General features: G+C 42.6%; 1 protein-coding gene and 1 long non-coding RNA gene across 2 annotated transcripts in view; both read left to right on the forward strand.

The window, feature by feature from the left end:
- The window catches only part of LOC136620948 (cytochrome P450 2K6-like), a 54,880-nt gene that overhangs the window by 16,890 nt on the left and 14,446 nt on the right, over nt 1–23,544 (forward strand). The window contains exons 5-6 of the mRNA XM_066596061.1: nt 992–1,152; nt 6,333–6,509. Coding sequence (XP_066452158.1) covers nt 992–1,152; nt 6,333–6,509 — 338 coding nt within the window. The remainder of the gene's footprint in view (nt 1–991; nt 1,153–6,332; nt 6,510–23,544) is intronic.
- LOC136621015 (uncharacterized) lies at nt 21,389–22,342 on the forward strand. The gene is made up of 2 exons (XR_010791208.1): nt 21,389–21,974; nt 22,062–22,342. It is a non-coding gene; the product is annotated as an uncharacterized lncRNA (long non-coding RNA).

A 23,544-nucleotide genomic window follows, 5' to 3' on the forward strand; every position in this document is an offset into this window, starting at 1 on the left:
CATGTATTTTCTGTTTAAGTGGAACTGTTGAATTTAATGCTAACTAAGAATTCTGCAAAGTGTGAACCGTTAACTTTTCAATCATGGAGTGAACTGTGTACCTTTTGGTTTACTTAAGTCTGGTTTGGACTCAAACTAGCATCATGAGAACATTTAAACTATATAATTCAGCATTGCTATCATTATTTTTGCCACTGTGCGCAGCCAAGCTAGGCCACGTCTGGATGTTCCAGGGAGGGACAGTAGAGCCACCATTGACAACCATCTTGGTCCCTGCTGTGACCATGCTAAGGTCTGGACCCAGCCACCAAAGTAGACCCAAGCCAATCTACTATTGCAGGTCTATTCTATCATCAATAGTGTGAAGCTGGAAAACTCCTTTTAGACCATATCCTGCACCCCAATGTACTATCAGAACTTTTCTTCATAAGTGATTACAATTTAATTAGGCCTTTGAGACATGCACCAACCTGTAAATAAGTGCCACCATCCACATTTTCAATGTTTACTTCTCTTAACAAATGCATTGATGGCAAATCGGATAATAGTAGCATGTAGATATGCCATCAATGTCCAATCAGTGTAAGTGTGACCACCTTGACCTTGCTCAGATGTATCTTGAAGCTCCTTGACTCCAAAGCAAAATATACAACATATGCTACTTCTAATACTGGTGTCAGAGGACCATTTGGCCCAACTTAGGCAACCAAAGCCTGGATGAGACTGTTACCTCTATACTCCCTACATAAGATATATTCCTGCCCCGTCTAATGGTTAAATTGATGTGTCAGCAGCACTAGCCAAAAGGCCATGAAACTTTTCTATTGGCAAAGACCAATCAGCTTTTTTCAGCGGTTGCACAGGATAGGTTGTTGCTATTAATGTAATGGGCCTTAACTCCATACACTAGAACATGTTGTATTTTGCCTGTTGAGAAGATTTACACACTTCAGATGATGTAATTAATACATTCTGACCCTTGAATTTGCAGATGAGCCTTTTGATAACCTCAAAATAATAAATGCTGCTGTAGCCAACATAATAGTCTCCATCTTACTGAGTCATCGATTTGCGTATGAAGATCCCACACTCGAGAAGCTGCTTAAGATTCTTCATGAAAATGTCAAATTATATGGACACCCAATGGCTGTGGTGAGCATCTCCATTCCATGTTATATTTAAAAGGGTTTTCTGGGAAACACTAACATTGACTTACTATCCAATGTGATTTGTTGGGGTCTGAGCCTAATGCACTTCAACAATCTGCAAAAAAAAAGTTGCAGCGGAGTTTGTTCAAGAATTACATCTACCTTGATGAGAGTTCTCAATGCAGTGCCACTCCTATCAATGAGGATATATGTGGTACTGCAGCTACATTCATTTGAATAATGCTGAGCTGTAAAACTAGTGTAACTTGGACTATGCCTTCATAGATGTACAGTATAGCAATGACACGGCCATAAAAGCTGTGCCTGCGCCATCACCTGCTGAAGGATGGCTGTAATTAGCAGCTCATCTCCTACCTAGTAGCCTAGGTTGGAGATCACTCTGACCTTGGCCTTTCATTCCCTTAGATGTCATGGTAAACCACAGCACCTAAATTTCAAAACAAAGTGCATGCGCTGTAATTATCTTCACATCACTAGCAATCCTGCAATGCAATCCCAGGGGGCTGGCACACAAATATGGCAGCCAGAGGAATAAGAAACACCCTCATTGCTGCAACATTAAAAGGCCCATTTACATGCAAAGACAATCTTTCAAAGGAATGAAAGATTGACAGTTTTAGTGATTGTTTAGCATAAAGTGCTAATGTCCGTTAGTACTTTAGAATATCCATTTGCGTGTAAATATGCCTCTGGGAGCTGTTTGTAGAGCTCAGCAGGTGGTCTGAGCTCTGCACACAGCTCCGTTATTCTTGTGAGGGTTGTGTGCTGAATACAATATAATCTCCGACTCTGGAGGCAGAACATAGAGTGCATTCTGCGTTATCTACTCTCTGGCTGAAGATGGATTTTAAGCTTCAAATCATTGCTTAAAATCATACCTTGAAATCATTGCTCAGTTGAAAAGTAAACAATGGTAGTATTTACACACAATGATTATCGCTAATATGCCATCATTTGAACAAATTTTGAGCAATAATCATTGCTTGTAAATGGTGCTTAAGCCATGCATTAGGCACAGCATAAAATAGATGTCTGTCAGTATTTCTGTGATGGCCACAACTAGCGGCGTCTACTCTCACCTCCCACTTTCGCTAGCATTCTCTGCCTTCCTATCTGTGCAGCTGGCAACATTTCATTATTTCTGCTCCTGCATGGATCTGTAAGACATACATGCGAGCATGCAACCCACATGTGAAAGTGTCAGTGCACGCACCTAGATTTCTTGTCTCCAGCTCATGCTAGCCCAACACCAAGAGCCAGAAGAGCCAGAAGCTGCATGTCAGAACTCAAACCTGGGAGCTCCCATGCTCTAGGCGGTGCTTCTGATTGAGCTATCAGTTCTCTGCATAGCTCCCATTCAAAATCTTTCTCTTGTACCTCTTGTGTTTTTAGGTCCATTCTTCTATGTTTTCGTGACTGGCTCCACCCTATGCTTTCCTTAATCTCCCTATATAAAACTGTCCCTTTTCCTCATTATGTGCACAATTATTGTGCTTCCAGTTGAATGCTCTTCTTACAAAAAGTAATTGCTCCTGTGTACAGACTTCTGGCTTCCCCTGACTACACTATCTGCCTGTTCTTCTGTACTGCAACAGATACTACCCATGTACCAACCTCTGGCATGCCTGACTACACTACCCACCTACACCACTTATGACCCGGGACTCCGAACCGGAACCTGATCATTACAAAATAATCATATCCAACATGGAGTCCATTGTAGCCTCCCTGAGGAAACAGGTTGCTGAGCTCTAGGAGATTTGTGCCTCTTACCAGGAAAGTTTCTGAATTATTAAAGGGGATGGACAACTTACAAAGGCAACTTCTTGAGCTATGCATCTGAATTGATGAGACTTACAGAATGTAGAAAGGAGAAGCTATGGGTTCTTGGAAACAACCCGACCTATTCCTTCAGTCAACCCGCATTGAACACCCAGCAAAGGACTGAAACTAAACCTGAACCCATGCAGTGCGATGTCATCTGCAAGCCCCTCTCCACAGCTGAGGAGAGATGCCATACTGAGAATTTATGCCTCTATTGCGGGGACTCAGGACATTATGCTATCAACTGTCCTAGCAAGTTCTAGAAGACTATTGCCTTTACAAATGTCAAGACCACAACTAACTGACATTTCTAATCAGTTGGGTTCTGTCATGCAGGCTATTCCATTAGTAACACAAGATGGAGATAAAATCCGTCCTCCATCCGTCCATTTTGTCATCCCCATGCAGGTCTTTTTTGGAAGCCAAAAAATACAATGTTCTGCTATGTTAAATTTGGGAGCAGGAGGGAATTTTATGGACTTAAAATGCGCTCTTGATAACATTCCAAATAAAACAAATCCCATGCCAAGTGATATGGAAACTGTGACTGGATCACCTTTATTTTCAGGGCCAGTAAATCAGGAGACATGTAAACTGGAAATCAGTATTGAACCTAGTCACCATGAAACAATCAATTTTTATCTAATTTCTTCTCCTAAATTAGGAATCCATTGGTTTTCTACCCATAATCCTTCAACCAAGGTTCAAGAGCTATGACCTTTACTTTAGAATATTGTAGGAAATATTGTCAGTTGACTCTGTCCAACCCTAAAAATATACAAGTTTGAGGATTGTCATCAGAATTGTAAGAAGATGCCATCTTAGAACCAGCAATTCAGTGATGTCTGCAGCAAGAAAAAATCAACTCCTTATAGGATTTGAAAATTTTTTACAGAAGATTCATAAAGGGAGATATTCTGTCTCAATGAGTTAAAGATAAAATACAGCTGCATCCATGTGCGGTTTTGTGTCATACTTTGTCACCTGCAGAAAGAAACTATGACATTGGATATAAAGAACTTTTAGCCATCGAGTTTGCCTTCTATCAATGGAAATATCTTTTGGAAGGAGCCAATCATCCTGTAATAGTCCTTACTGATCATAAAACTCCACGATTACCTCCTTTGGTACTTCAACCAACTCCAGTTCCATCCAGACCTTGGGGATCAATGTCAATGGACTTTATTGTGAACCTCCCACCCTCAAAAGAAATTACTGCAATCCTTGTAGTGGACCGACTCACAAAAATGGCCCATTTTATTCCCATCAAAGGGATTCCCACAGCTGAAACAACTTCGGAATTAATGATCAAGGAGATATTTAGGCTACATGGGATTCCTGATAACATAGTTTTTGATTGTGCTGTTCAATTTACATCAAGAGTCTGGAAGAACTTCTGCATGGCCCTAAGGATTACTACTAATTTGTCTTTCATCCCTAGTCCATTGGTCAGATTGATAGGACCAACCAGACTCTGGAACAATACCTCTGCTGTTTTATTTCCTATCTCAAGGATGATTGGGTGGACTACTTACCAACAGCAGAATTTAATTAAAACAACTTCAAACATACTGTAGCTGTACAGCTCAAAGCCCCTTTTATGATAACCTTGTCTTATAGCCCTTATTTATTCCTGATTTGACAATGCAAAGTCTCTCCTACTTTTCGGGTGGAAGATGAAGTGTGGTGATCTACAAAAAAAAATCTTAATGCATGAATTCTTTCCAAAGTTTGGACAAAGATTCATGGAACCATTCCAGATTGCTGTGAAGATTGGCCAGGTGGCCTTCCATTTGAAACTCCTCCTTGACAACCTGAAAATTAATTCGGTGTTCCATGTGTCACTACTAAAGCCATTCAAAAAACACCTTTCCGGGAAAAAATCAACGTCCTCCTCCACCGGTAAAAGTGCATTGTGAGGAGGAGAACCTTGTTGAGAAAATTCTGGATTCTAGGACATTTTAAGGGTAAACTGCAATATCTCATCCAATGGAAGGGATATGGTCTTGAAGAGCATTCCTGGCAGCTGAGCTCTAATGTTAATGCCCACAGGCTCACAGGGGAGTTTCACTGGAGTTACCTGGGAAAGCTGGCTCGTGGGATGTCCGGTGGCCATCTTGGAAGGAGGGGACTGATGTCCGGACTCGAACATATGAGCACTAGAGATGAGCGAGCATACTCGTCCGAGCTTGATGCTCGTTCGAGTATTAGGGTGCTCGAGATGCTCGTTACTTGAGACGAGCACCACGTGGTACTCGTCTCGATTAAACGAGCACTGACCATTGAATTCAATGGAGCCGGCAATACAGCCGGCTCCATTGAAAGCAATGGCCTGCCGGCGAGCGCGGGATGAATCGCCGGCAGCCCATTGCTTTCAATGGAGCCAGCTGTATTGCCAGCTCCATTGAATTCAATGGGCTAACATCGTTCTTCTCTTGCCACTATTGTGGCTTAATAGTGGGACCTGTGAACTTGAGATGCAGCCTAACATGTAGCCCCTCGCCTGCCCTATCCGTTTCTGTGTCGTTCCCATCACTTTCTTGAATTTCCCAGGTTTTCACAAATGAAAACCTTAGCGAGCATCGGCGATATACAAAAATGCTCGAGTCGCCCATTGACTTCAATGGGGTTCGTTACTCGAAACGAACTCTCGAGCATCACTGAAAGTTTGACTCGAGTAACGAGCACCCGAGCATTTTGGTGCTCGCTCATCTCTAATGAGCACCTGTCCTCTAGGTGGTGTCTCTTCTGATTGAGCGATCAGTTCTCTGGATAGCTCCAATTCAAAACCTTGCCCTTTTTCCTTGCGCTTAGTTTCATGCTTCTGTGTTTCCCTGACTGGCTCCACCATGTGTTTTCCCTATATAAACCTTTCTCTGGCCCTCCCTTCTTGCGCGATTATTGTCCTTCCAGACTCAAGTCAAGCTCCTCCACTTGACTGTTCCTCTTACAAAAGATAATTGCTCTTGCCTCCCCTGACTACTCTACCTGCCTGCTTACCTGGACTGCAATAGATACTACCCATGTACTGACCTCTGGCTTTCCCTGACTACTCTATCTGCCTGGTCCTCTGTACTGCAATAGATACTACCCATGTCACAACCTCTGGCTTGCCTGACTACACTAACTGCCCACCTCGCTTACGACTAGGGACTCCAAACCAGTACCTGATCATTAAGCTGCAGCACAACCAGTTATGTACAGGGGTTGCACAAACTTTGCAGCAGAAAAATACTAGAACACTTTGAATAAAGACTAGAGTTCTTTATTTTGCATTTAGGAAACTTTTAAGCTTTTAAGTTCTTTTATATTCAGTTATGTATTTTTTTTCCACTGCAGCTGTATAATACATTTCCATCTGTGATGTGCTGGTGTTCTACAATTGAAAAAAAGCTGACCAAGAATACGAAAGTATTGCATGAGTTTATTCGAGAGACCTTCACCAACCAGAGGAAAGAACTGGATGTAAATGACCAGAGGAATCTTGTTGACGCTTTTCTGGTGAAACAACAAGAGGTACTTAAACACTGAAACTGCTGAGCAGAGTTGGGTTTGCAGTTGAGGAGAACTCTGGGTGACATCACAATGTGCTATTGGAGCTGCAAGTAATTCTTTACTATACTAGCTTCAAGGCTTTAGCTATATCTTGTACAGAGACAGAAATAGCACCTATATCCTGGCATTTGAAAGAGCCTAATAATTCTTTAGCCACATAAGACACCAGTATTCTAGTCTGCACATGATAGGTAGGAGTCCTGTTTCAGATTTTATATTCAATCCCCGGAGATTCAAGGTTCCCCTCAATAAGTAACTATAGTGCATAGAAAGCACTGTTAGATTACATACTTGGCTCTGCTACATCTGCACTTCTGTAAGAATGTAATAATGTTACTTCCCTAGTAAATGGGCAGTGATTGGTTGCAGCTTTCATGTGTGTATGTGGGACGTCACTGCTGCAGCCAATGCAAACACAGTAATAAATCATATCCTCTAGACTGTACTGTTCAAAGCTCATACTTCATTCTATCATATTTATATAACCACAATTTAATGGAAAATCATAAATACAATTAAGAAAACTATAATTCGATAAACCGGGGGGGCCTTGTGGAAACAAAAGAAACTAATTGGCTTCTACGTCATTTGGACTTTTTTTTTGTCTTCCTCTGGATCAAATCGAGGGGTAATAAGCTGATCCGGATGAACATTTGCCTTTTTCCGGACTTGCATACTGTTACTCTATTGTTAAAGGGGTTGTCCCGCGAAAGCAAGTGGGTCTATACACTTCTGTATGGCCATATTAATGCACTTTGTAATGTACATTGTGCATTAATTATGAGCCATACAGAAGTTATCAGAAATTATTCACTTACCTGTTCCGCTGCTAGCGTCCTCGTCTCCATGGTGCCGTCTAATTTTCAGCATCTAATCGCCGGATTAGACGCGCTTGCGCAGTCCGGTCTTCTTCCTTTCTCAATGGGGCCGCTCGTGCCAGAGAGCGGCTCCGTGTAGCTCCGCCCCACCACGTGCCGATTCCAGCCAATCAGGAGGCTGGAATCGGCAATGGACCGCACAGAAGCCCTGCGGTCCACCGAGGGAGAAGATCCCGGCGGCCATCTTCAGCAGGTAAGTAAGAAGTCACCGGAGCGCGGGGATTCAGGTAAGCGCTGTGCGGATTTTTTTTTGGTCCCTGCATCGGGTTTGTCTCGTGCCGAACGGAGGGGGCTGTTGAAAAAAAAAAAACCCGTTTCGGCGCGGGACAACCCCTTTAATATACTGGGATCGCTATTCTTTATGAAGTGTCTATAGATTCTTATGAGACAATCACCAGCAACAGTTTTGCACACCTATGGTGTTCTTTCATTAAGATAAAGTGACTTCCAGAGAAACACCCATTACTTGAAAAATAATCCAATCTTTCTCAGTGTACATATATTGGACTCCAGCACTTGCCACCTCTTTAAGACAGCGGCACATCGTTACTCTTTAAAATATAAGCACTGAGTTTGAGCTTTACAATATATAATCACCGAGCATTGGTATTTTCCACACTCCAGCTTCTCAAATGTCATCACTACTGGGAACCTACACTCATTGTCCAGCGGGCTTAGTAGATGAATGCAGGATATGTCATTAGCCAGCCAGCCGAGACCTTTAGTTCTATGTGCGTATGCCCTCGTATCAAGATATTTCTGTTGTGCTGAAACAACAAAGACACTTAAATATATAACATTCTCACTACCACTGTGGTAGCTAGGATTTGGCTATGAAAGAATTAATGCCATTAAGATGGTAGGTGTTGTAAAAAGGAGAGCAGAAGTATGCCTATTTCAGGGCAGGAGATGAGTCAGCAATTGTAGAGTTAGTTACTGCAGCTGTGCAATACTGTAGTGAAATGTAACCAGTTTGTTTTTAGATAATGAAGGAATGTCTGTGGGTGAATGTACATTGGAGGACTTGAATTGCGGAACCCGGAGCGGACAACCGTCTCCGGATTCCGCAGCAAATACTGCCCATAGCATGCAATGCAAATATGATTCTTCATGCACATGAGCGGAAACCTGTTGCAGTTTCCACTCGTGGATGAAAGATCGCAGCATGCTCTATTTTCCTGTGGATCCCATGCGGACAGCTTACATTGAAGTCAATGGAAGTCATCCGACCCGCAGCTTGTCCACAATTGACATTGCAGACGGGCCACGGATTCCGCGGGAAAAGGAGTTTAAAAAACAAAACAAAACTGTATAGTGCATGTCCGATGGTGAGCTGTGCAGACCCTTCACAATACAAAAAGAAAAAGAAAGCAGATACGCGCAGACACAACTGCTGCCAGAGCCGGATTCCACTATGGAATACCGTATGCAGAATCTGACCTACCTGTGTGCATGCAGCCTTTTTTTGTGGATTGTATAAAGGAGTAGGTTTTCTTTTGTCTTTGGTTCAGTCTTGGGAAATTATTACACTGAACACATATACCGGTACAATGTGTCTGCTTTCTGAAGAAACAGCCTGGGTGGGTATTATTGGACTCTGCAACACCTCAGGTGAGGAACTCACTAATATTAGGGTATCACAGCCGCAGGGAAATCACTTTTTATAGTAACGTTTTCAAATGTTTTCAATATTCAAATGACTCAATGAGATTCAAATGTAAATAAAAATATGGAACTTACCCGGTGCGGGTGGGAAAATCCCCCAAAGTGGATGGGCTCCGACACAGCACCTCCATGTCCCAGTAGGCGTTAAATCAATCCAACCGATGGAAATCCAATGTATGGTTAAGCTTAACCGTGTGCACAGGGGGAGCAAGCCTCAGCCCATCGTATCCCTAAGGAAAGGGCTCGACTTGTAAAGTAAAGCTGAGCAAAGCACAAAAAAGAAAAAGGGGGGCTCGGCGCTCCACAAAACCAATCCAGAAAAGTTATAGAAGTGATCCCAATAGGACCCTTTAATGTAACGCGCAACGCGTTTCGTCACGGTAAAGACGTGACTTTTTCATGCTTGATAAAGTCTCGTCTTTACCGCGACGAAACGTGTTGCATGTTACATTAACGGGTCCTATTGGGATCACTTCTATAACTTTTATGGATTGGTTTTGTGGAGCGCCGAGTCCCCCCCCCCCCTTTTTTTTGTGCTTTGCTCAGCTTCAATTTTCTTAGATGGCCCACAGATGGCACTCGAGGAGCAATTACACAGTTCTAGTTGGTATAGATATTCATGTTTTTTTATGATTTGTGCTCTCAGGATACTCTGGTGCCAAAGACTAAGAAATTAAAATCGATAGTTTTCCATCCAAAAAAAACTTGGCTTGTCCACTATTAAAGTGGTACAGCCAAAGTGTAGCCAAAGAGTTGGTTCTGTATGCTTAGATTGTCACAAAAGAGGTAGTACTTTGGTTCTAAATAGATCCAATTGCCCATATAGACCTACCCCAGCTTTGATCTATGTTAATTAGGTCAAATAAGATTAGATGTTAAGTTCACTTGATGTTTTAAATGGCTCGATGCATTTGTCGCAAAATGCGACTTTGTCAAGAGCTCTATATGAAAAGGGACCAGAAGGTTTTGTCCCTCAAACGAATATTTGAGCGTTCAGAACAATGTTTATCAGTGGTAGAGCAATGGTTTGGCTATAAAACAAGGGTACAAAACCCCTGTGCTAGAACCATAAATGTACTGGTCCTATAGCCTCCTTTACAAATGAAGGAAATGAACCAAAAAAATCTCTAGATATTAAAGTAGTAGGGACAATGCCTGTTCCAGAAGCCAAGAAAATATCCCCAGTGCTCGTGGTCTCCCAGGATATCAACGGACACGGAGGTCCCTATAATTATATTTTACTTAATAATTGCTTTAGTAGTTGCTACGCGTTTCGGCGGACTGAACCGCCCTCTTCAAGCATAAAGTCAACATTAACAAGACATACATTTATACATTTAGTTAACACTCACATGGATCCGCGGACGCCGCTTGTTGGAACCATCTTGCGGTCACGTGGGATCATACGTAATGGTCACATGCTCTACACGTCACTATCTACATCATGTGATCTTTCCCGTTACTACAACTGCATTCATTCATAAAAACCAGCATTTGTTTTTCAAACTGTTTTCTACACGTCACTTTTCAAACTGTTTGTTATCCACACATTACTTATTCTTTATACATTGTTTCTTTTTACCTATTGGTTTTTGTAAAACGTTTTTCAAACATCACTTGATTTTCTTTTATACCTAAATTCTTATCGATAGATAGATAGATAGATAGATAGATAGATAGATAGATAGATAGATAGATAGATAGATAGATAGATAGATAGATAGATAGATAGATACACTAGCTGATATACCCGGCTTCGCCCGAGTTAATTTGGTACTGGTGTTTATCTGGTGTTCACACGGAAAATCTTATAAAGTCGTGCTTACTTTAGAGATACCGGAAAAACATATGTTCACCATTTTGCATAATTCTCTGCATTACCCAGGAAATACCACGGGGAGGTAACCATGTGACGTTTACTTTATATAAAATTACATCAGGAAGTGAGAGAATAAGATTACGTACATAAAATTTGGACACTAATTCTTTTGCGCATAGAATTGAATAATCAAGTTGAGACCCATTAACTTTTCCTATTTATGACATAATCAATGCTCGTGCCAGATTTCCCGTTTCTATGACACCGGAAAGTGAAAAAATTACATTCCGCACGTAAAATTTGGACGCTAATTCTTTTGCGCTAGAATTGAATAATCGAGTTGGGACCTATGAACTTTTCCTATTTATGACGTAATCAATGCTCGTGCCAAATTTCACGTTTCTATGACACCAGAAAGTGAGAAAATTAGATTCCGTACGTAAAATTTTGGACGCTAATTCTTTTGCGCATAGAATTGAATAATCGAGTTGGGACACATTAACTTTTCTTATTTATGACATAATCAATGCCCGTGCCAAATTTCATGTTTCTATTACATTGGGAAGTGAGAGATTTAGATTATGTACGTAAAATTTGGACGCTAATTCTTTTGCGCATAGAATTGAATAATCGAGTTGGGACCCATTAGCGTTTCCTATTTATGACATAATCAATGCTCGTGCCAAATTTCCCGTTTCTATGACACCGGAAAGTGAAAAAATTACATTCCGCACGTAAAATTTCGACGCCAATTCTTTTGCGCTAGAATTAAATAATCGAGTTGGGACCCATTAGCGTTTCCTATTTATGACATAATCAATGCTCCTGCCAAATTTCACGATTCTATGACACCGGAAAGTGAGATAATTAGATTCCGTACGTAAAATTTGGACGCTAATTGTTTTGCGCATAGAATTCAATAATCGAGTTGGGACCCATTAACTTTTCCTATTTATGACATAATCAATGCTCCTGCCAAATTTCCTGTTTCTATGACATCGGGAAGTGAGAGAATTAGATTCCGTACGTAAAATTTGGACGCTAATTCTTTTGTGCATAGAATTGAATAATCGTGTTGGGACCCAATAACTTTTCCCATTTATGACATAATCAATGCTCGTGCCAAATTTTAAGCTTCTATGACATTGGAAAGTGACAGATTTAGATTACGTACGTAAAATTTCGACGGCAATTCTTTTGCGCTAGAATTGAATAATCGAGTTGGGACTCAATTACTTTTCCTATTTTGGAGATAATCTATGCGTGTGCCAAATTTCATGTTTCTACGACATCGGGAAGTTGGAGAATTTTTGGCCAGTCAGTCAGTCCTTTTGTCTTTATAGATATAGATATAGATCTATATACAAAATTATTACCTTCACATCTAATCTGTTTAAACGCATAATAAAAATTCTAAATTTATCCATATTTTAACCTCCAATCAAATATAGGCATTCATAAAAATTCCTAAAAACATATATCATTAAATATGCATAGAAAATTACCATAGAAATATTTACCATATTGAAAGTTATATCTACTAAAAATTATAACTAATACCATATAACCTAAAATTATTATTATTAAATATGCATAGAAAAATCGTCATAGAATATATATCATAATTCAATTATAACAGATACTATCTATCTAAAATTAGTTGATTAATTAATCCTATTATTGCACATCATATTTATATTTTTATCCCACTAATACCGTAGAATCTGAAATTAAATATACATAAAAAACGTCATCAATCATAATAATAAAATATAACTGATATTATCTAACTAAAATTAGTTAATAAATGTATCCTTTTATTGCACATCATATTTGTATTAATGTCCTATCCATACAATTTATTCCTATTCATTTATTATGTCCGTTAAATTAATGCACTAACAATAGATAAAAAAAACATTATTTATATTTTTTCTAAAATTTCATTCAGCCCAGATGGTTGTAATGTTTGTAATCTGTAAATCCAGAACATTTCCTTTCGTTTTAATTCATTTATAGATTTACTGAATGTCTGCTCTAGCGGTGTAATTTTTAGAGATCGGGACTGACATTTATGCTTTTCTGCAAAGTGTCTAGACACACTATGATTGCTGAAACCTCGTTTTAGATTAAATTTATGGTTTGCTAAACGGGCTCTGGCTGCATTTTTTGTTCTACCTACATATTTCAAACCGCATTCACATTCAAGGAGGTATATTATATTTGTACTATCGCAGTCAATTCTATTGTTATATTGGACAATGATGTCCTTTCCTTCTATGTTTAATGTTAGTGTGTCTTTCTGCTGTTGTATGTGAGCACAACATTTACATCTACTTTTACGGCATTTAAATACTCCTTTTTCAAATTTTTTTTATTTTTATTTGGTTAATGGGAATGTTTTTATTTTTATTTTTATTCTTTAATTCTGCTTTGGATGGTGCAATTAACCCTTCTAGTGTTCTATTATTTCTAAAAACTAATCTCAGGTCTGTTTCTGAAAATGGTTTGAAAACAGGATCACTTTGTAGCACTGACCAATGTTTTTTTTAAAATGTTTCTAATTTTATTAGCTTGATTATTATATTTTGTTATAAAAAACGACTTTTTAGTAAAATTATTTTTGTTGTCTTTCTCTATCTTTTTTACTGCTTTCTATGGGGTTTTTTTGTGCATATTCTCTCTTTTAACACTTTATTGTGGGCAGCATTTATCAAAGTTTTTGGATAATTTTTCTCTAAAAATTTATTTTTTAAAATTTCTGATTGTAAAATGTAATCTGTTGTTTTTGTGCAATTACGCCCAATTCTTTTATATTGTCCATATGGAATATTGACTATCCAATGGCGGGCATGACAGCTATTAAAATCTATATAATTATTACAGTCAACCTTTTTAAAATGAGTGAGGGTAAAAATTTCATTATTTTCCTGATTTAATTCTAGGTCTGAAAATGTCATTTTTTTCTTATCAACGTTGACTGTAAATTTTAAATTATAATCATTTATATTAAGATCATGGGTGAATTGCTGTAATTCCTTTTCTCCCCCGTCCCAAATAATTAAAACATCATCTATATATCTTTTATGTAAAATAATCCTACTATCTAAAAATCTCTGCTTTCTTCAAACGCACCAACGTATAAATTTGCGTAGGTTGGTGCTAATTTGCTGCCTATCGCTGTCCCCCGTATTTGATTAAAATATCTATTACTATAAGTAAAATAATTATTTTCTAAAATGAATAAAATAGATTTTAATATGAACTGTACTTAGGATGCCGGCATTAATGGATCTAATTCTAAAAACTTTTTTACTGCCTGTATGCCTTTGTCATGTGGGATGCAGGAATAAAGTCCCTCTACATCAAGGGAACACCAAATATATGTATCTCTCCATTTAATGTCTTTAAGTGTTTCTTTTAGGTGTCCCGAGTCTTTAATATATGTGGGTAAGCTATGCATATACTTCTGTAATTGCCTATCGATGTACTCTCCGAGTCGGCTTGTGACAGATTGTATTCCCGCAATTATGGGTCTGCCCGGAGGGTCTAAACTATTTTTGGGAACTTTTGGCAGATGGTGAAAATATGGGATTTCAGGTTGTATTTGCATTATGTATTTCCCTTCCAATTTTGTAACGCCCTGATTATCAATGCCTTCCTGAACTAATGCATCTAAGGCTTTTTTTCTTATTCGTGGGGTCTATTTTTAATTCTATGTATTGGTCCTGATTTTCCAAAATATTTAGGCTCTCTTTATTGTATCTAGCTAAATCCATAAGAACTATTCCTCCTCCCTTGTCTGCTTTCTTTATTACTAATTCATTATTATTTTTAAAACGGTTTATAGTGTTAATTTGTTGTCTGGTTAAATTCTTTTTAGTATTTTGTTTTTTGCTATCCCGTTCTAGATCCGTTAAATCTTTTAAAACATTATTATAAAAAATCTCTATAAAAGGACCCTTACTCTCTACTGGATAAAAATTACTCACAGGTTTGAGGTCAGTTTTGATTGGTTCATCTAAATAAAATTCTATGACATTTTCTTCTAGTTGGTTATTTTTATTTAAAATAAAATATCTATTTAAGGTAATTTTTCTCAAAAATTGATGGAGGTCTACAAATATGTCAAACAAATTTATATTGCTACTGGGGCAAAACGATAACCCTTTTGATAATAATTCAATATCATTTTTATATAATTTTTGGCTAGAAATGTTAAATATTAGAGATGAGCGAGCACCAAAATGCTCGGGTGCTCGTTACTCGGGACGAAATTATCGCGATGCTCGAGGGTTCGTTTCGAGTAACGAACCCCATTGAAGTCAAGGGGCGACCCGAGCATTTTTGTATATCGCCGATGCTCGCTAAGGTTTTCATTTGTGAAAATCTGGGCAATTCAAGAAAGTGATGGGAACGACACAGCAATGGATAGGGCAGGCGAGGGGCTACATGTTGGGCTGCATCTCAAGTTCCCAAGTCCCACTATTAAGCCACAATAGCGGCAAGAGTGGGCCCCCCCCAACAACTTTTACTTCTGAAAAGCCCTCATTAGCAATGCATACCTTAGCTAAGCACCACACTACCTCCAACAAAGCACAATCACTGCCTGCATGACACTCCGCTGCCACTTCTCTTGGGTTACATGCTGCCCAACCCCCCCCCCACATGACCCAGTGTCCACAGCGCACACCAAAGTGTCCCTGCGCAGCCTTCAGCTGCACTCATGCCACACGCTGGCCTCATAGCCACACCACCCTCATGTCTATTTATAAGTGCGTCTGCCATGAGGAGGAACCGCAGGCACACACTGCAGAGGGTTGGCACGGCTAGGCAGCGACCCTCTTTAAAAGGGGCGGGGCGATAGCCCACAATGCTGTACAGAAGCAATGAGAAATATAATCCTGTGCCACCGCCATCAAGAGCTGCACACGTGGGCATAGCAATGGGGAACCTATGTGCCACACACTATTCATTCTGTCAAGGTGTCTGCATGCACCAGTCAGACCGCGTTTTTTTTAATAAATAGTCACAGGCAGGTACAACTCCGCAATGGGAATTCCGTGTGCACCCACAGCATGGGTGGCTCCCTGGAACCCACTGGCTGTACATAAATGTATCCCATTGCAGTGCCCATCACAGCTGAGGTAATGTCCGATTAAATGCAGGTGGGCTTCGGCCCACACTGCATGCCCCAGTCACACTGGGGTTCTTTAGAAGTGGACACATGCAGTTACAACTCCCTGTGGACCCACAACATGGGTGGGTGCCAGGAAGCCACCGGCGGTACATAAATATATCCCATTGCATTGCCCATCACAGCTGAGGTAATGTCATGTTAAATGCAGGTGGGCTTCGGCCCACACTGCATGCCCCAGTCACACTGGGGTTCTTTAGAAGTGGACACATGCAGTTACAACTCCCTGTGGACCCACAGCATGGGTGGCTCCCTGGAACCCACCGGCGGTACATAAATATATCCCATTGCAGTGCCCAGCACAGCTGATGTAACGTCAGCTTTAATGCAGGTGGGCAAAAAATTAATTGGATTACACTGTAGGCGAGGGCCCCAAAAAATTGGTGTACCAACAGTACTAATGTACCTCAGAAAAATTGCCCATGCCCAACCAAGAGGGCAGGTGAAACCCATTAATCGCTTTGGTTAATGTGGCTTAATTTGAAACTAGGCCTGGAGGCAGCCCAGTTAAAATAAAAATTGGTTCAGGTGCAAGTTTCAACGCTTTAATGAGCATTGAAACGTATAAAAATTGTTTAAAAAATTATATGACTGAGCCTTGTGGGCCTAAGAAAAATTGCCCTTTCGGCGTGATTACGTGAGGTTTCAGGAGGAGGAGCAGGAGCAGGAGGATGAATATTATACACAGATTGATGAAACTAAAAGGTCCACGTTTTTGATGGTGATAGAGAACAATGCTTCCATCCGCGGGTGCAGCCTACGTATTGTTTAGGTATCGCTGCTGTCCGCTGGTGGAGAAGAGAAGTCTGGTGAAATCCAGGCTTTGTTCATCTTGATGAGTGTAAGCCTGTCGGCACTGTCGGTTGGCAGGCGGGTACGCTTATCTGTGATGATTCCCCCAGCCGCACTAAACACCCTCTCTGACAAGACGCTAGCCACAGGACAAGCAAGCACCTCCAGGGCATACAGCGCGAGTTCAGGCCACGTGTCCAGCTTCGACACCCAGTAGTTGTAGGGGGCAGAGGCGTCACGGAGGACGGTCGTGCGATCGGCTTCGTACTCCCTCACCATCCTTTTACAGTGCTCCCGCCGACTCAGCCTTGACTGGGGAGCGGTGACACAGTCTTGCTGGGGAGCCAGAAAGCTGTCAAAGGCCTTAGAGAGTGTTCCCCTGCCTGTGCTGTACATGCTGCCTGATCTCTGTGTCTCCCCTGCTACCTGGCCCTCGGAACTGCGCCTTCGGCCACTAGCGCTGTCGGATGGGAATTTTACCATCAGTTTGTCCGCCAGGGTCCTGTGGTATAGCATCACTCTCGAACCCCTTTCCTCTTTGGGTATGAGAGTGGAAAGGTTCTCCTTATACCGTGGGTCGAGCAGTGTGTACACCCAGTAATCCGTAGTGGCCAGAATGCGTGTAACGCAAGGGTCACGAGAAAGGCATCCTAGCATGCAGTCAGCCATGTGTGCCAGGGTACCTGTACGCAACACATGGCTGTCCTCACTAGGAAGATCACTTTCAGGATCCTCCTCCTCCTCCTCCTCAGGCCATACACGCTGAAAGGATGACAGGCAAGCAGCATGGGTACCCTCAGCAGTGGGCCAAGCTGTATCTTCCCCCTCCTCCTCATCCTCCTCATGCTCCTCCTCCTCAATGCGCTGAGATATAGACAGGAGGGTGCTCTGACTATCCAGCGACATACTGTCTTCCCCCGCCTCTGTTTCCGAGTCCAAAGCGTCTGCCTTTATGCTTTGCAGGGAACTTCTCAAGAGGCATAGCAGAGGAATGGTGACGCTAATAGCAGCATCGCCGCTCACCATCTGGGTAGACTCCTAAAAGTTTCGAAGGACCTGGCAGATGTCTGCCAACCAGGCCCACTCTTCTGTAAAGAATTGAGGAGGCTGACTCCCACTGCGCCACCCATGTTGGAGTTGGTATTCCACTATAGCTCTACGCTGCTCATAGAGCCTGGCCAACATGTGGAGCGTAGAGTTCCACTGTGTGGGCACGTCGCACAGCAGTCGGTGCACTGGCAGATGAAACCGATGTTGCAGGGTGCGCAGGGTGGTAGCGTCCGTGTGGGACTTGCGGAAATGTGCGCAGAGCCGGTGCACCTTTCCGAGCAGGTCTGACAAGCGTGGGTAGCTTTTCAGAAAGCGCTGAACCACCAAATTAAAGACGTGGGCCAGGCATGGCACGTGCGTGAGGCTGCCGAGCTGCAGAGCCGCCACCAGGTTACGGCCGTTGTCACACACGACCATGCCCGGTTGGAGGCTCAGCGGCGCAAGCCAGCGGTCGGTCTGCTCTGTCAGACCCTGCAGCAGTTCGTGGGCCGTGTGCCTCTTCTCTCCTAAGCTGAGTAGTTTCAGCACGGCCTGCTGACGCTTGCCCACCGGTGTGCTGCCGTGCCGCGCGTCACCGACTGCTGGCGACGTGCTGCTGCTGACACATCTTGATTGCGAGACAGAGGTTGCGGAGGAGAAGGAGGAGGAGGGTGGTTTAGTGGAGGAAGCATACACCGCCGCAGATACCACCACCGAGCTGGGGCCCGCAATTCTGGGGGTGGGTAGGACGTGAGCGGTCCCAGGCTCAGACTCTGTCCCAGCCTCCACTAAATTCACCCAATGTGCCGTCAGGGAGATATAGTGGCCCTGCCCGCCTGTGCTTGTCCACGTGTCCGTTGTTAAGTGGACCTTGGCAGTAACCGCGTTGGTGAATGCGCGTACAATGTTGCGGGAGACGTGGTCGTGCAGGCCTGGGACGGCACATCGGGAAAAGTAGTGGCGACTCGGAACTGAGTAGCGCGGGGCCGCCGCCGCCATCATACCTTTGAAAGCCTCCGTTTCCACAACCCTATACGGCAGCATCTCCAGGCTGATAAATTTGGCTATGTGCACGTTTAACGCTTGAGCGCGCGGGTGCGTGGCGGCGTACTTGCGCTTGCTCTCCAACACTTGCGCTAGCGACGGCTGGACGGTGCGCTGAGAGACATTGGTGGATGGGGCCGAGCACAGCGGAGGTGAGGGTGTGGGTGCAGGCCAGGAGACGGTAGTGCCTGTGTCCTGAGAGGGGGGTTGGATCTCAGTGGCAGGTTGGGGCACAGGGGGAGAGGCAGCGGTGCAAACCGGAGGCGGTGAACGGCCTTCGTCCCACCTTGTGGGGTGCTTGGCCATCATATGTCTGCGCATGTTGGTGGTGGTGAGGCTGGTGGTGGTGGCTCCCCGGCTGATCTTGGCGCGACAAAGGTTGCACACCACTGTTCGTCGGTCGTCTGCACTCTCAGTGAAAAACTGCCAGACCTTTGCGCACCTTGGCCTCTGCAGGGTGGCATGGCGCGAGGGGGCGCTTTGGGAAACAGTGGGTGGATTATTCGGTCTGGCCCTGCCTCTACCCCTGGCCACCGCACTGCCTCTTCCAACCTGCCCTGCTGCTGCACTTGCCTCCCCCTCTGAAGACCTGTCCTCAGTATGCGTAGCAAACCAGGTGGGGTCAGTCACCTCATCGTCCTGCTGCTCTTCCTCCGAATCCTCTGTGCGCTCCTCCCTCGTACTGACTCCAATTACTACTACCTGAGTGATAGACAACTGTGTCTCATCGTCATCGTCCTCCTCACCCACTGAAAGCTCTTGAGACAGTTGCCGGAAGTCCCCAGCCTCATCCCCCGGACCCCGGGAACTTTCCAAAGGTTGGGCATCGGTCACGACAAACTCCTCCAGTGGGAGAGGATTTGCAACCATTGTTGCCCATTCTGGGCAGGGGCCCGAGAACAGTTCCTGGGAGTCTGCCTGCTCCTCAGAATGTGTCATTGTAATGGAGTGAGGAGGCTGGGAGGAAGGAGGAGCAGCAGCCGAGGATTCAGAGTTGCAGCAGTGGACGGCGCAGAATTCTGGGTGGTCGATAGATTGCTGGATGCACTTTCTACCATCCACGACAGGACCTGCTCACACTGCTCATTTTCTAATAAAGGTCTACCGCGTGGACCCATTAATTGTGAGATGAATGTGGGGACGCCAGAAACGTGCCTCTCTCCTAATCCCGCAGCAGTCGGCTGCGATACACCTGGATCAGGAGCTCGGCTTGTGCCCACACCCTGACTTGGGCCTCCCCGTCCTCGCCCGCGTCCACGTCCTCTAGGCCTACCCCTACCCCTCTGCATGCTGTGTTACCAGTAGTGCAGAAACAGAATGCTGTAATTAAATGTGCCGCTTTTTGGCCTGTGGTTGCAGGCTGACTTCGCTTACGGAATGCACAGCAGAGGCAGGAAAGAATTTTGCGCAAGCCTGCTGTAACACTTAGCTGGCTGCGTATGAATTAGGACAACTACCCCCAGCAGAGACGCAGTACAGTCAGGACAGTCACAGGCAGCCCAAATAGATTTTTTTTCCCAAATTTTTTTGGAAAAGCCCACTGCGTATATAGACTGGATATGTCTTTCACTGTCCCTGCCTCACCACCACTACTGGCCGTGGACTATGTAAAATTACTGCAGGACGCAATGCTCTGGACGCAATGCTCTGCACGGCCGATATACAAAAAAAAAAAAATTGTGCAACACTGCAAAAAACAGCCTCAACAGTACTGCACATGGTCAGATGTGGCCCTAAGAAGGACCGTTGGGGTTCTTGAAGCCTAAAATCACTCCTAACGCTCTCCCTATAGCAGCTCCGGCATCAGCAGCACTTTCCCTGATCTCTGTCAGAATGCATCTGTGGCGAGCCGCGGGAGGGGCCGATTTATATACTCAGGTGACACCGGATCTCGCCAGCCACTCACTGCAGGGGGGTGGTATAGGGCTTGAACTTCGCAGGGGGAAGTTGTAATGCCTTCCCTGTCTTTCAATTGGCCAGAAAAGCGCGCTAACGTCTCAGAGATGAAAGTGAAAGTAACTCGAACATCGCGTGGTACTCGTTACGAGTAATGAGCATCTCGAACACGCTAATACTCGAACGAGTATCAAGCTCGGACAAGTACGTTCGCTCATCTCTAGTAGATATAACTTTCAATATGGTAAATATTTCTATGGTAATTTTCTATGCATATTTAATGATATATGTTTTTAGGAATTTTTATGAATGCCTATATTTGATTGGAGGTTAAAATATGGATAAATTTAGAAGTTTTATTATGCGTTTAAACAGATTAGATGTGAAGGTAATAATTTTGTGTGTGTAGGTGTATATATGTGTGTGTATGTATGTATGTATGTATGTATATATATATATATATATATATATATATATATATATATATATATATGGATAAGAATTTAGGTATAAAAGCAAATCACGTGATGTTCGAATAACGTTTTACAAAAACAAATAGGTAAAAAGAAACAACGTATAAAGAATAAGTAATGTGGGGATAACAAACAGTTTGAAAAACAAATGCCGGTTTTTATGAATGAATGTGGTTGTAGTAACGGGAAAGATGACATGATGTAGATAGTGACGTGTAGAGCATGTGACCATTACGTATGATCCCACGTGACCGCAAGATGGTTCCGACAAGCGGCGTCCGCGGATCCATGTGAGTGTTAACTAAATGTATAAATGTTTGTCTTGTTAATGTTGACTTTATGCTTGAAGAGGGCGGTTCAGTCCGCCGAAACGCGTAGCAACTACTAAAGCAATTATTAAATAAAATATAATTATATGGACCTCCGTGTCCGTTGATATCCTGGGAGACCAAAAGCGCTGGGGATATTTTCTTGGCTTCTGGAACGTGTTCATGCAAACAGCCGGGTGTGGGCTGTTACCCTGATGATCGCTCTCCCGTAAATCCGGATAGAGAATCCCTGGAAACTATTACGAGCAAACAAGGATTTAGGTGCCGGTGGACCCTCTTGGCAGGGGGTCATACCGAGCACCAGGTGAGTACTTGTATTCACGTTTAATTTTTTAAATTCATTACGGACGAGTAGGCGCTGATTTGTTTTTTATATTCTTATTCCATACAGGGACAATGCCTATCAATGCTAGGATTAATGGTTCAGCTGTAGTGCATAGGCAAAGATCCCCAATGCTATAACCAGCAACAGAATGGTCCTAGAACAGTCTCCCGCCTCAAGAATCCCTATATTAATCTTATGCTGGAAGCAGACTATTAGCAATCAACAATAGTGCCCAGTCACGGTCCCTAAATAATATGGAACCAGCATAACCCTTAGGTGCTCAGATGTTTGATAAAAGAACCAAATAAAATGAAATAAAAACCTAGCAGAATCTCCAGCCTTGAAGGTAGGCTGGAGGCATAAGACTCCCTAGTATTCATAATTAACTATAGATTTAACAATTGCTGTTATCCTCTGAAAACTATATTTATTTTTTTACAATTTACACATCTGCCACACCAAAAAAAGTTTCCATATAGCACCAAGGTGTAGATTTAATTTCCCTCAATTTTTTTCATTGTTGTTGCTATCACTAAACTTAATTTGGGGCTCTATTAAATACTATTGCGGTTTCTCTGGTAATATTAGACCCAACATTGTATTTTCTCCCAACAGATTCCAATGCCTATAAATAACCCTTCTAAAATATGTTTGGCTAAACGTTTCTGTTTTATCAAGTCTTTAAACTTGATTTACTTATTAAAAGAGCAAGGTTTTATCCAAACCCCTAGTTTTTTTTTCCAATGAGGTAACTAAAATATTCTCAGGATATAGCTTCTCTACAAACTGTTTTAGTTAAATTTTCTGCATCAGTTTCAAAGACCCGCTCACTAGTACGTTTGCACTTTAAACAGTAGGCCCAATGTCCATGGGTGGATTTGATTTGCAGAATACACCCACGTTACTCACGCAGAAGATCCACAATTCAAAGTGCCCTTTGTGGGAAAGCATTAACATCTGAAATGAATTTATGCATGCAGATTTGATTTACGGACCGTTGGTGCGGAAAACAAATCGTAGCATGCTCCATTTCAGTGAAGATTCAGTGCAGATGGGCTCAATAGAGGTTAATAGGTACGGACAATTTGCAGTGCATCTGCAAATAGAATTGCGGATGCACTGCAGGTTTCAAGGTTAAAATCAAATAGGAAGGTGGGGAACAGGCTCGCAGGTGGGGTTGTGGATTTTTTTTCCGCAGTGATCCGCGCGGAAAACCATTACATCCCCGATCTCTTGCAAATAGTTCCCGCATGTCTCCTGTTGCGGAAATCCGCATGCAAAATCTGATCCACCCATGGACGTGAGGCCTTACATTCAACCTTACCATCACCACACTTGATTTCCAAATCCAAATACTTAACTCTATTCACTCCAATAATGGCCATAAATTGTAAGTTCTAATTGTTTACAGTAATCTCAGAAATAAATTTATCCAATTTTTCTTGGGTACCAGAACAAACAAAAATTATATCGTCAATATATAACCGCCATATGACCAGGTCAGTGCCCAGTTTGGGACATATGAATTTATGTTCCCAAACCCCATAAA

The sequence above is a fragment of the Eleutherodactylus coqui genome, chromosome 1, assembly GCF_035609145.1.
Source record: "Eleutherodactylus coqui strain aEleCoq1 chromosome 1, aEleCoq1.hap1, whole genome shotgun sequence".
Lineage (NCBI taxonomy): Eukaryota > Metazoa > Chordata > Amphibia > Anura > Eleutherodactylidae > Eleutherodactylus > Eleutherodactylus coqui.